This window comes from Mesoplodon densirostris, chromosome 15 (assembly GCF_025265405.1).
Source record: "Mesoplodon densirostris isolate mMesDen1 chromosome 15, mMesDen1 primary haplotype, whole genome shotgun sequence".
Lineage (NCBI taxonomy): Eukaryota > Metazoa > Chordata > Mammalia > Artiodactyla > Ziphiidae > Mesoplodon > Mesoplodon densirostris.
This window is the reverse complement of record NC_082675.1, coordinates 65,582,563-65,596,843: the sequence shown is the minus strand read 5'-3', so window position 1 is coordinate 65,596,843 and position 14,281 is coordinate 65,582,563. Positions and strand designations below refer to the sequence as shown.

Here is a 14,281-nt window from a genome sequence, read left to right as displayed (position 1 = left end):
GGCAGGAGAGAGGCAGCGGGTAGGTCGGGGGTGAGGCAGGCCTGTCCTGGCGGGAGGGGAGGGCAGGGGGTAGGGGGTGGTCAGGTATGGCTGGTGCTGGTAGGGGGGTTCGAAGGTCTATGTGACCTCTGTTTAGTAATTCCTCCCGAATAATCCCTCCCAAAACCCTGCAATGTTAATGGGCTAGTGCCTATTAAGTTTTAAGCCCCCCATAAATTGCTGATGAGTTTGCCTGTCTACCTACCAGCTAGAGCTCCAGAACTTGCCACTGATGTGGGCTTGTCTGTTCCTGGTGCTCGGGCTGTCTGTCCAGGCCAACTTGGAAAGAGCCCGCAGCTCCATCCATTCTGCATTTTGAAAGGCCCTGAGATGCCTGCAGGTGCTGGGAGAGCTGGAGACAGTGACACAAGCTGCCACTTCAGAGGTGCCCACTGGGCCCGCAGGGGACCCCTTGGTCTTCACTTCCTCCGGGGGGCTAAGCAGAGGCATCACCTCCTGGGACCCGCAGGCCTGTCTCCTTGAGTTATTTTAATTCTGTTCGCTGATGTCTTGCCTAATTGAGTCCCTGCATCCCTTCTTGAAACCAGGGCCTCCCCAAAATACTCCAAACCATAATAGAGGCCACCCTGGCTTTCCCCAAACACACACACATTGGAATAAATGGCTAAAATTAAATTACTGGGAAGACTCAGAAATAACTCTCGGAGCTAAGGGTAAATGCTGACCCAGGCAGGAAGGCTCCTTGGTATTTTTAAAAGCTGTGCTCCCGTCCCTGCTGAGGAGCCTTGGGGAGTGAAAGGCACCCTTGTGGCCTGGGCGGTCCTCCTGGGACTTGGGGGATGGCAGCTGGAGGAAGCTCTCCCACTCCAGACTGCCCTCCCGAGAGCTGCCCACCGTTCTGCACAGCACCCTTCCTCCAGCCTCTCACCAAGTGGGGCCCCGACAACCTGGGAAATCTCTGCGCTATTATAGGAACTTCCTAAATATGTCCACACATGAATCATCCGGACCACGGAAGGGATCTTACGGGTGTGACTAACCTGGTGCAGGGGCGCAGAGGGCAGAGGGTGGGTCGTGTCTGAAATCTCACCATTTGTTCATTCCTTTGAATGCGGCACTAGCCCCTTCCTCAGTCCTTTTGAAAATGGAGGCCCCCATGCTGCCTGTATCGCCCCTAGCACAGTGAATCAGGGGTTTACTTGGGGGTGTAGGTAGGAATTGGCGAGGGACCCAGAAGAGGGGGGCCGAGCATGCCAAAGAGTGGACAGAGGGTTTTCCAGCAGAGAACTGGTTAGGGGCCCAGGCTCTGAGCCAGGCGGCTTGAGTCTGCAGTCTGGCTCAGCTACTTCCCAGCTCTGCGACTTTGGGGGTGTTACCCCCCTTCTCTGTGCAAACTACTTTCCTCATCTGTAAAATGGAAATAAAAACAGCATCTCCTTCCTAGGTTGTTGGGAAGATTGTACAAGCTGATATTTGCAAAGGGCTCAGTGTGTCCCGAACACGGTGAGCATTCTAGAAGTGCTTGTTAAATCGCCGAGTCATTTCCGGGCAGGACTCGGGGTGAGCCAGGCTTGCCCATGGGCCTATCAAAAAGGGCCTAGAGCCAACAGTACGCACAGCCCACCCTACGGGTAAGGTGGTCCCATGTGGGTAGCCAGAATGCTGGGAGTACGGAGGCTCAGCCAGGCATGGTTGGGTACCCAGGCCACGGTACAGACCTAGACCAGATTGGTCCCAAAAGATGTACACAGGAGCAGCAGACATGGCCCAGCTTTCTGGAACTTTCTGGAGAGGGTGAATGGGCTGGGATGAAGGTACAAGGGAGCTAGTTATTTGCACTGAAAGCTCCAGCTGGCCTCTGGAGTGTCTCTGTCTGTCTTTCCAGCCCACGGCTAAAGAATGGAATATTCCTGGGGAGGGTTCTCTGTCAACTTTAACCCCGCACTCACCCCAATACATTTGAAAGTATTAGCTCCAAAAGTGTAAGGGAATTGCCTTGGGCCACACAAGGATGGAAACCCAGACTCCATAACTGCTGGCCCCATCTTCTTTCTTTCCCTGCACACGGCCCAAGATGGAGGGGTCCCAGGAGCAAACGTCAGGAAGGAGGGGACCCATGCTTCTGTACTTAGAGCTGGGCTTGGGGCTGGGCCCTCTCGTGTACCTGCCATCACCCCTCACCTACTGGCATCCCTGCAGGGGGCATGTCAGTGTCCTTGGGGACAAAAAGAAGAATGAGCTTGGCAAGGGTCCTTATCACCTCAAGATCGCCTCATGTTCCCCTGGCTGGTGAGGGATGAACTGGTCCAGAACCCAAGTGAGCCTGGCCTAGGCCCCGGTACCCACCAGGCTGGTGGCCCCCGGCAAAGGCTGTGCAGACTTGGCACCAGAGGCCCGGTCACTTGGGGCCCTCGGAGTTGCTTGTGTCCATATGCTCTAGCAGGGGAGAGAGGGTTGGGAATAACATTTGTGAGCCAACCCAAATGTCCAAATGTCCAGCATTTCAGAAAGAGAGACTAAGACATCTGAGGAGGTGTAATTAAACCAACTCAGGTGGCTGGTTCCTGGCGTCCATTCTACTTCCTGTCCCAGGCACAGACCCGGTGGAGATGGCATTTATCTCTCTACGGCCACTTTCCTAGTTAGCACCCCTCCTGCTGCTCCAAGCCACTAGGTATGCACCCTTGCTTCCTCTTCTGTCAGCTTCCTTGCCCCCAGGTCTCCCTCCTTTGCTGTCTAGGGCTTAAGGGGTCTGGATGAACCCCAGTAGCTGAAAAGAGGAGCAGAGAGCAAGCAAGAAGGAGTAGCTCTCAGCTTCCCAGCAGTGGGCACAGACTGGGAGGGCAGGCTGGCCCAGCACCAGGAGCTCTGCCAAAAGGCATAAGACGGCCATGCACAGATGTGGGCCCTGGGCCCGTGGACTTGCTGGTCCTTCCCCGGGAGAGGGACCCCAGGGACTGGTTTACTTTCCCATGAAGCGTGACGCTGAGAGCAGGTTCTGAGCACGGAGCACGTGCCAGGAAAGAGGGGCAGGAAAGGGTGAGTCGTCGGCCAGCCTTCAGAGCGCTCTCGGCAGCCTGTTCTGCCCATGAGTGCCAGGTGAGGTGGGCATTGTCCAAAGGATGATCCGGCCGTCACGGCTCGTACAAAGGCCAGGGTCTTCTCTAGGCATACCAAGGCCCTTCATGTCAATCAAACACAGACCTGGACATCTGGCTTCAAGAAATGAGCTGCGGGCTTTCCTGGGGGCGCAGTGGTTGGGAGGCCGCCTGCCAATGCAGGGGACGCGGGTTCGTGCCCCGGTCCGGGAAGATCCCACATGCCGCGGAGGCTGCACGTCCGGAGCCTGTGCTCCGCAACAGGAGAGGCCATGACAGTGAGAGGCCCGCGTACCGCAAAAAAAAAAAAAAAAAAAAAAAAAAAAGAAATGAGCTGTTCTTCCTTCCAAGAGAGCTTGGGGGTGGGTGTGGGGGAGGAGGAGAAGGAACCTAAAAATAATTCCTATCTGACTCATTTTGCTTAGAATCTGACAGGGCTGCCTGCCAGGTAGGGGTTTGCCTGTCCCATTTTCTTATCTATCTTTAGCAGGGACTTAATGAGGGCAATTTCCTTGCTGCGATATAAAGACAAACCGCAGGCAATGGGAGTATAATCTGTCTCACTGTTCCCTGGGCTCCTGATGACAGGATGACAATAATGGTCACTTCAGGGCTGAGCCGTCTGGAGGGCTTGGGGACGGTGTCATCCCAGGATAGGGCGAATGAAGCAGCGGTCCCCTCAGTGCGACCCAAGCCAGGCGACAACCGTGGAGGAAGGCTCTCCCGCTCCCTCCTTCTATCTCCCCATCTCTGCTACCGCCACTCGGACAAGATAAACTACTCGGCCTAAAACCCCATCACTCACAACATAGTCCTTTATCTTCAACACCTCTCCCCCTGTTTTAAAGGGTAAGCACAGTCCAATTTCATTATTCACAGTAGTCATGCTCTATATAACTGTGTAACCACACTGCACCCTGAACCACTGCTCCCAGAAGAAAGACAGGGTTAGGTTCCTGCGAGCCTCCAGTCACATCTTCTCCAGTTGATCAAAGGTAACCCCGCTTTATCTGTGTTTTGGTTTAAGGACACCTTATTTAATATATATTGTTGATTCATTAACATTGAGCTCACCGCCAACAGCACTATCCCTCTGGCCAGAACGAAGCTCATCTAACGCACGTATTTTCTCCATAAGGCACTTCACAGCCTCCCTGTACTTTGGAACATAGACAGCACTTCAGTGCTATGCTTAGGGGCCATTTTAAACTGCAAATTCACCCATGAAAAGCACATCAACGCAAAAAACACGGCACTAAATAGATCACGGAAAGACACTACTTTACAATATGAGAGCTGGAGCAAGAAGGCAGAGGTCTCCTGGTTCAACCTCAGCTGGGAACATGTGTGTCAGGTGACTCCAGTGTTTCACCACTCTGGGAGTGTCCATGAATGACTGTGAAAGCACTGTATTGACTAAATCACACGAAACAAATCATTTTAACGAGAGGCAAATTTGCAAATATAGAACCCACGAGTAATGAGGATTGACTGTACTTCCCAAAGGGCTACCTTAACGACTCCTGTGAATGAGCCGATGGATGGATGGATCTGGATTCTGAACTAGATGAATTTCTGATCATTTCCTGGTGGGCAAGGTCTGGGGCTTAGTCATCTTCGTCGCTGAAGGAGTCCATGACTGCAGGAGTGGTGTGAGGCGTTAAAGGGCATGGCAAGTCCCAGAAAGCAACTGTGACTTAGAGACAAGATTTTAACGTGGCACTGGCATCCCCCAGGGTCCCTGCCCATGAGCGCAGCGTGAAGAGGAGGAGGGTAAGGTGAATTCTAGAAGGGAATGAGGGGTCTCCTGTAGCCAGTGATGGCCATCAAAGGGTGGGGTAGAGCTGTCAGAGTGTGTCGAGGAGTGCGCTCAGCAGGCATTCATGACAATTCTAAAATTAAGTTTTTGTATTTAGAGTGAGAAGGAAGAGGCAACCATGAGTCTGCAGATGGGGAGGATGATGTAAAGTTAAGAGGGCCGCTGAGAGAAAGGTCTGCCTTCTGTCAGAGAACATGTGCTGGACCCGGAAAGGTAGACCCCACTACAGCATCCTCAGTACGTTGCCGAGGGCCTCGGAGGAAATCCCGGGAGAGAGACAGGCACTCTGAGGGCTCATCTTCTTGCCCAAGGGATGGAACAACACGGTCCAGAAAAAGACAGCTTTGCATGTGAGGTCATAAATAGCCCCTGACCACTTCTGAGGAACAAAGTGCTAGAGACTGCAGCTATGTGTATACAGTTCCAATTTTTTAAAATCAGAAAAATATAGATATCATCTCTCCTAAGGAGACTGCCAAGCCAATGATCTGGAAGAAAAGATGTAACCACTAATAGCTAGCACACAGTCACACAGACCAAGTCAGGGCCAGACCAAATCTACGTCCTTGAAAGGGTTACTCTCCTGATACACTTGGGGAACCCTGCAAACACCAAGATTAAGGAGTGTTTACAGAGGCTTGCCCCATCACTCCATCCTGGGGTCTGCCTTATCCATTAAAAAATAACTTTAAAAAATTTGAGATATAATTCACTTACCACAAAATCTACCCTTTTAAATCACAAAATCCAGGGTTATTTAGTATCTTCCCAAAACTGCATACCCATCACCATTAATTCCAGATGCCCTGTTCATTTTTATCAGTGACCTAGATGATGTCACAGAAAGCTTGCAAACTCAAATCTGATGGCTGACTCTAACGTTGTCCCCAGGGAAAGAGCCTGGCACCCAGGGAGGGTTTGGGCACACGGTGGCAGAGGAGGAGATGGAGAAATGAGATTGTAAATTGGTTCTACGGTTAGAGGACAGCAAGCCACTGTCATGGTCGATCATAGGACAGAGGCAGCAAGAGCTGCTGGGGGCTCTGCTCACCCTGCAGCGTCCAGGCTGTGGCCCGACTGCACCATCTGGGGACCCAGGGAGGGGGTGGCACTCAGATGTGGGGACAGCTTGCTCTCCTGCCTCTCGCCCAGCAGAGCCATCTGATACTAGCTGGCGATGACTGTGCCATTCTTTCCTTCTTTTCAAATCTGCTTTGCACATGGAGTAAATTAACCGTTCTGAGACCTCACTTAATGAAACAAATTAATTTGGAGAATGGCTATGCTGTCTCCCCAGCCGCACGGGCATCGTGCGATGGACCCCTAATGCTTCCATTAGCTGCCCCACTCTCACCGTTAGGAGGCCAGCTCTGGAGCCTGCGGGGTCTACTGGGACTTCTAACGTCTGGGCTGGGCCCCGTCAGGAGCCAGGAGCTCCAGCTTTTCCCTTCTCTTTAGTTCAGTTGCGGGTAGTGGCAGCAGTGAGCTCCACCCATCCGGCTCTGTTTCTAGGGAGTTTTGTCGGAGCGACATCCGGGGCGGTGGGAATCCCTGGGTCCCACATCTGTTTCACTGAGGCTTTCACAGTCTCACCCTAATGTCCTCCCATCTCCCCTCCAGATACCCCTCGTGACTCATGGCTAACTCAGTGCCCACCTCCTCAGGAAGCATTCTGTAACCACTGTCACTGGTTCCTTTCTTAGAACCTCCTCGCGGGAACACATGGATGCTGCCTAGTCGTGCACCACGTCCTGGTGGCTTCTGAGGCCAGTTGCGCAAGCTCTACCTCAGGCCCTTGAGACCAGGGACCACGCCTGGCACTTCTCTGGTTTCTCTGCAGCATGGAATGTAGCCCAGAGCACTGCTCCATCAATCCTAGTTGGAGAGTTAAAGAGGGCTTCACTGTGGTGTTCGCCGATGTGCCACCCAGGGCCCTGCTCAGAAATGACACACGCGCCCCTGGCTGCTGGATGCGCTGTGGCATGCAGCCCTCAGAAGTTGTCTGGGGCAGAGAGCTGCCGGCTCAAGGTCAAGGCACTCTCCATCTGATGACTAGAGCAGACACAGGGGTACAAAGACCTGCCCCTTCTCTCCATCTTGGGACAACTCTAAAGAGTCACTCCAACTTGAGAACTTCCCGCAGAATCAGAACTCCCCACCCAGACTGCGCTGCAGTGCACCCCCTCCCTCTGCCCAGTCCTGTTCCCCTCCCTCCCCGTGACCCCAAGGGTGCTCCTTAGTAAGTGTCCTGCTCAATAATCTCCATCCCAGACTCTGCTTCCCAGGGAGCACAGACCATGACCTTCATTCGTGCCCTCAGATGTCCATCTCTTCAAACGGAGCAGGGGTGGAGGGAGGAGAGAAAATCCCTGCATCCCCCCAGACGTGAGACCTCACTCAAGGTCAACACAGGCAGTGGGTCACGGCATGGCCAGGACTCTGCCCTGCAGTCTGCCCCTCTGCCCTGCATCCTGAGGGTAAGGGGCTCAGGGCAGAAGATGAACCTCAGCGGACCCCCTTCCAGTCGGCAGGTCTCTTGGCTTGGGTGGGGACAGTGCAACCGGAGGCATGTTGCTCTTCCAGGAATGCATGAAATACTCATTTAGTACGTTCATATCACGAAATGCATAATTTTGTCTGAAATCAGCAAACATCCTCGATTAGGTTCACAAAATAAACAAGTGGTTACCAGTTGTCCATGTTTTGAGACCATATTAAAGGAGAAAACTTTTTTTTTTTTTAAGATGTTGGGGGTAGGAGTTTTATTAATTAATTTATTTATTTTTGCTGTGTTGGGTCTTCGTTTCTGTGCGAGGGCTTTCTCTAGCTGTGGCAAGTGGGGGCCACTCTTCATCGTGGTGCGCGGGCCTCTCATGTTGCAGAGCACAGGCTCCAGATGTGCAGCTCAGTAGTTGTGGCTCACGGGCCCAGTTGCTCTGTGGCATGTGGGATCCTCCCAGACCAGGGCTCGAACCTGTGTCCCCTGCATTAGCAGGCAGATTCTCAGCCACTGCGCCACCAGGGAAGCCCAGGGAGAAAACTTTTGAACTGTTCACGAGCTTAACCTTTTTTTTTTTTTTTTTTTTTTTGCAAAATGAGGAAAAGACGCCCACAACTCAATTTTAGACACAGAGGCCCTCGAAGCAGCGCACAGAATGTGGGAGCAGAGTGTGCAGATGGCTGCCCTAGAGGGGCCCTCCTTCCCTGCCAGCCCCGACAGTGGGAGCAAAGCTGTAAAAGTTGATCCCTGAGAAGGAACAATTGACCCTGGGTGCCCTGCCACTAGAGGTGATGCAAGGAAAGTTCCCTGGGCTCAAGCAAACCCGGCACTCATGGGGATTTGGGACAACAGCCCCGCCCCTGCACCCTGCCACCGCAGACATCTGCACTCCACTGTCACCTTACAGTGTTTTCTGAGCACCTCGGATCCCCCTGTGATCTAAGTTGGTGCTGAGGCCATTTCCCGGTGCCTTACAAGGATGAGCTTGGTTAAGCCTCCCAATTAATGAACCCATTTTACAGAAGAGGAAATAAAGTTTTCAAGGTAGAGAGTAATTTGCCAAAATCATGGAGTTAATGAGTAGGAAAGGTGGCATTCACATCCGGCATCTAATTCCACGGCATATGCCTCAGACATCAGAGAATAAAAGCAGTAAGGGCACACTCAAGACCTCAAGAGGCCACCGGGAACTACGATATAATCTAGGCTTCCGTCAAGACTAGGGCTCTAGAGCCCAGTTTAGAAATTCCTGCTGCAGGCCGTGGGGTAGCACAGATCCCCAGGTTCAGCAACCTGCCGAGCTGCCGAGAGCTTGCAGCTATCAGACACCAGGTCCTCTGCAGTCAGACGGAAGGCCACAGACCCCTGCAGGCCTCCCGGGAGAGCCTCAGAGACACCAGGGGGGTGGAACGGGCCACCTCGCTTCACGTGACACTGCAGCCACCCTCCTAATTATGCAGCCACCAGCTCCCTGCTCTTGGCTTTTTCTAGGTCAAAGGTCCACCTGAGGCTGTGGAGTCAGAAAAGGCTGAGAGCTGCAGTCAGCAGGGGCGAGTTCAGCTCTGCTACTTAGCTGAACAACGTTGGCTAGTGTCCCTGGCCTCAGCGATTCCATCTGTTAAAAGGGGAAACAGCACCTTTTCTCCCTTGCAGCAGAGGGGGAGAGATCAGAGGCATGACACAGATAGATGCTGGCTGCGCCCTTGGCCACCACATCTGATTCTGGTCACCTCCCCCTCTGCCACCAGGGAACGCAAGCCTCACTACTACTAGGAAGCTTAACCTGCTGTACAAAAGTGTTAACTATCAAGGTCAAATATAAAGGTTTGGGGCTCAGCAAGGCCGTGACTGTCTATCATCAGCTGGAAGGTTAGGGTTGACTGGATAATATTCTGTAGCCATTCCTCAAATGCCAGAATCACACACTCCACCAAGGAGGACTCGGGGGGCCGCTGGTGCTGGCTGCCTGCTTTCCGACAAAGAGGTCCTTAAAGTGTCCGGCTGCCTGCTCTTCTCCTGAAAGTCCCCATTGCCTGGGGACTCTGTGACGGCTGAGTGTTGGCCTGCACCGTATTCCAGATTGTGAGTAAAGGTGGGGCCCCGACCGGCACACAGCACAGGCTCAACGTGTGTCTGCCACGCTGAATGGCAGAGTCCGAGCCCCTGATGGTCAAGATGTTTGTTGCCTGAGTCTGTCTTTGGTCCAGAGGAACACTCTCTCCTTTCATTTCAGCTGATTTCCTGCAGTTCGGGTCCCGGGGAAGGTGGGCGGCCGCGCCTCGGCGCTCTGTATAAATCTTTCAGGAGTTTACTGGCATGAACGTCCCTTCCCGCAGCCTCCTCTTCCCTGGCCCTGGCCCGTCAGCCTCTCCTCACAGGACATACTTTCCATCCCTTTAATCATCTTTATTGCCTTGCTTTGGACCCAGTCCCGGGTCCACATCCTTTGCGAGGTGTGCTGACCTAACTGGGCATTTGTTAACACGAGCGGGGCTCAGCGGAAGGCCGGCTTCCCGGTGCCTGCATGTCACGCTCCTTTTCCTACATTCCTGGGTCACCCCGCTGCTTTCCGGAGACCTGCACTGTCCAGGGGCTCCTGGTGAGTGAGGTGACCTGGCCCACAAGCGGAGGCGCGGCTGATCTGGACGCTGAGAGCAGCCTGCCCTTGTCTGGGCCCACAGGGTGACTTCTCCTACGGAAGCTCGGGGACTCCCCCCACCTCCACACACACTCTGGGGACCACAGGGCAGGGGAGGAGCGACAGCGAGCCTCCGGACACCTCCCCAGTCCCCCGTGACCCCCATGCCTCCTTTAGGGGGTGCTCCCTACTTCTCTCTGCAGGGAACCCAGCAATCAGGAATTAGCCTCTGTGACGCTGCACAACAAGAAGGCAGCGCACACAGGGCAATGACTACACTCTGGGCAGGCCAGGAATAGGCTTGGTCCAACTCTTCCTGCTCAGTTCCTCCCCCCCACCCTTTTTTTTTTGCGGTACGCGGGCCTCTCACTGCTGTGGCCTCTCCCGTTGCGGAGCACAGGCTCCGGACGTGCAGGCTCAGCGGCCATGGCTCACGGGCCCAGCCGCTCCGCGGCATGTGGGATCTTCCCAGACTGGGGCACGAACCCGTGTCCCCTGCATCCGCAGGCAGACTCTCAACCACTGCGCCACCAGGGAAGCCCAGTTTCCCCTTTTGACGCCACTACACAAAGTGCCTGGTGGTTTCTAAGCCCGGACTGCCTTCCTTCCAGATGGCTGTACACCCACTGTCCTCTGGGGCCGTTTTGGTTCCACTAAATCCACCAGCTGATGACAGTCTGGGGGCCTGGTCCTCCATCCACCCTGAGTTGCGGCCACCACCCAACACGCCTCGTTCAGGTCCCGCATGTGGAGGGAGGGATCGGGGACCCTGGGCAGCCCTGGTCTCCAGGAAGCTGCACAAGAAGAAGCGTTTCCAGTATTCTGAGGAAGCGTGTTGACTGGGCTTTTTTCTGGCTCTCCGAGAATATGCTCTGTTCATTAAAGGTAAAAGCACAAGCCATCACCTTTAACTAAGAAGAAATTCCCTGTGGAGGAGAACCTCATTTTAATTCTTCAAGCAGAAGCCTTCCTTCCTCCGTCCCTCCCTCCCTCCCTCCCTTCCTTCCTCGCTTCCCTCTTTCTCTTCCTCTCCGCTCCAGCTCTCATTTCCATCCAGAAATCATTTATGCACATTCTAACAAACAAACAAACAGATACTCTAACCCTGCTTTTGCACAAATGGCCACATACTAAAACACTGTTCTGCACCTGGACTCTTCCATCTGGAATACACCTTGAAGACCTTTCCCTGTCAGACAACCTTTAAGGAAACAAAGGCTCAGCCTCCCAGACGCCCAACCTCAGTTGTTTGTTCCTCTCCAGGGCTATCCCAGGCACTTTTTCTGGCCCCTTGCTGTCACCCAGCCCTCTGCTGGATGCCAGGGGAGATCCTGGTTTCTGCTTTAGTTTAAGTGAGCCCCAACTCCCCAGGCATTCGAGAGAAGCAGCAGTGCAGTTGCTGATCTGTGTGTCGCTGTCACAGCAGAACCCAGCACAGGCCAGGGACGGCTCCCAGGACAGGGCAGAGGAAAGACAGTCCTGGAACTGTGAGCTCCAGAGCCTCCTGGAGGCTGTGTCTCAAAACACACGTCGGCAGGTCCTGGTCCCCTGAGGACCGCTACTGTTGTTGCATGGTCAGTGGAAAGAGCTTTTCTCTTCCTGAACTGCCAAACCTGCCCTGGACTCCTGAATAGATCCAATCCCAGGGCCAACCAAGAGGCGGGCAGCCGCCGCCACCCCTGGTCACCAGCCCACTGAGCCTACGTCGCCTCTCGCTGCATCGGCTGATGACCAGGAAAAGCCAAACACAGGACAGGACTGTAGCTCCAGAAGGGCCGGCAGAGGCGGAGAAAACGCAAAGCTGGCGACGGAGAGTCTCCTACCTTCGGTCATTTCTTCTCCTCCGGAACAGCTTCTTCGTGTGAGCAATCTCCACCTCGTGGGGCATCGGGTGGTAGCCCTGTGTGTTTGGGGGAGGAAGAGAGGACTGTCAGTAAATCTTCTGGAAGAGAGCAAAGAACTTCTGGGTCTGAACTAACTACAACAACACCTATGACAAAACGAAATCGAGAGTTTGGAAAGGCTAGACTCTGACCACCAAATCCAGGCTGAAAAATGGAGAACACCAGAGTTAATGAGTTTCCCACCAGGTGATAACGCTGGAATTATAGAATCAAAGAACAGTGGGGACACAAAGGGGTCCCTAGAATTTGTCACATCCAGTCACTCAAATTACAGATGAGAACACTCAGGTCCAGAGGGGTGGATGAGCCAGTTCAAGGTCCAGCAGAGAATGAGATCCTGGAATCACTGGCTGATGGAGGACAAGTTAGCCCTCTAACATCAAGCTTCCTAACACAATGGGAATGTTAATATCTTCTATGAGCTGTTGAGAGGACCAAGGAGATGCAGCCTCCTTGCAAATCCTGAGCCTCATGCAGAGGGAATGTGCCAGAACCCAGGTCTCCTCATACTAGTCCAGGATGCCTCATGCAATTTTTACCCAAGATCTTTGTTACTTATACTTCTGGGGTATATTTAGAGGAAACATGCAAATAGCTAAATGCTTTTTTAAACTTTTAACTGGGGAAAATCCTAAAGATGGTCTTTTGCATATTGTCATCATGATAACAACTCTGTATATATTTATATCAAGGTCGGAGAGACCCTCTATTCATAATGCAGGGTTGATCTTGCAAATGCCGGGCCACAGGCAGAATTATTCGCAGAAGTTGGGCTGATGGCCAGCTCTCTTCTTACCATTTCCCTCCCCCCAGAGAAGTGTGTTCTGGTAGGACATGGGAAAGCACTGCCATTCCGTTATGGGCAGGCTGGGGTGGGGTGGGAGGGGTTGAGGGTCTTAGGCCTGGAGGCCTGGCTTGGGCCTGGGACATCTGGGTATGGGTCCTGATGCAGAGTCCACAGACTGAGCATGGCCCCCATGCCGCCCACAAGGCCCTGGGTGTGCACAGGGTCAGAGGGTGTGACAGGGCCCAGTGTGCTGGAGAGGGCACAGTGAGAGCCCATTTAGTACCCGCCCCCCACGCACTTTACAGACAGGGAGACAGAAGCCCAGGCCCCCTCCACGGCAAGGGCACACGCAGCCCTCTGGATCTGGGCTCCTAGCGGAGCATCCTGCTGGGCTGCCTTCTCAGGGCTTAGCCCCCAACCACAGGGCTAAGCAGCCCTGGACATGGGCAGCCCGGCCAGTCTTGAGGTGCTTCCTGGGTTGGGCACGGGGAGGACAACAGGCTCAGAAGGACACAGGGACCTTGGCCTTTCAGGCGCTTGGCCGAGACTCCTATTGAGTCCAGGGAGGGAAGGGCACATTTCAAATTTAATTTAATTTAATTTATATTATTTATACTGTCAGTCCCTCCCTCACACCCTGTCTCTTGGTTCCAACAATCGGACCAAGAAGGCATGAATGGATTCTGGCTCAGGCAGGCACAATGGGCCTCTGCTGCCTTAGGATGTGCTTTGTTTAATGGTTTTCTCAAAGGGTATTATTTGCTTTCTTTAATACAAAACACAAACAAGGAAAAACAGCAAGTCTTCCCCTCTCATTTCCCCTCTCCCACCCTCACCCAGCTCCGGGCTGGCCCCTTCCCTCCCTCCGGCCTCAGGTCACCACAGGAACACACTGGGCGTGCCCCGTGGAGACAATGGAAGGAAGCCGAGCCTGGATCGGGAGCTGAGCTCTGAGGCCGGGCCGAGGGAGCTGTCGGGACACTTGGCCTTCCACGAGCTCAGAAGGTGCCAGCCTCCCCTGTCTGGGCCCCAGAGTCCTGGGCTCTGACCTGCATCCTGGCCTGCCCACCCCCCTCCCGGCCACACGGCTGCAGCAGACGGGAGCTGCCCTGGTGACCCAGCCTCGGCATGGAGTCCTAGCCCTCTGCCAGGACTCAGTGTGGCCCAGGGGCATGCGGGACCCCTCAGGGCTTCTAATGAAGCCACTGCTCTGACCACTGTGTCCATCCATCTATCGCCTCCAAATTACTACATATGTATGTACATATATAAAATATCATCGTAGTTAAAAGCCTGGGATCTGGAGCCACACTGTGAACTGCCAGCTCCTGGCTCGTCCTCTTGATGGCTATGTGACTTTGAACAGGTGACCTAACCTCTATGTGCCTCAGTTTCCACACCCATAAAATGGAGGTCCCTGTGAGGATGAAATGTGTTGATAAACATGTAAAGAACGTAGAACAGTGCCTGGTATGCAGCACACCTCAGCAAGTATCTCTGGTGGTGTCACTGCCATCGCTGGCGTCATCATCATC

The 14,281-nt window shown here is 53.7% G+C and overlaps 1 protein-coding gene across 8 annotated transcripts in view; it reads right to left on the bottom strand.

Moving 5' to 3' along the window:
• The window catches only part of CTIF (cap binding complex dependent translation initiation factor), a 311,698-nt gene that overhangs the window by 132,886 nt on the left and 164,531 nt on the right, over nt 1-14,281 (bottom strand). For all 8 annotated transcript variants that reach the window (XM_060118402.1, XM_060118403.1, XM_060118401.1 and 5 more), the window contains one exon: nt 11,879-11,955. In XM_060118402.1, the coding sequence (XP_059974385.1) occupies nt 11,879-11,955 (77 nt within the window). The remainder of the gene's footprint in view (nt 1-11,878; nt 11,956-14,281) is intronic.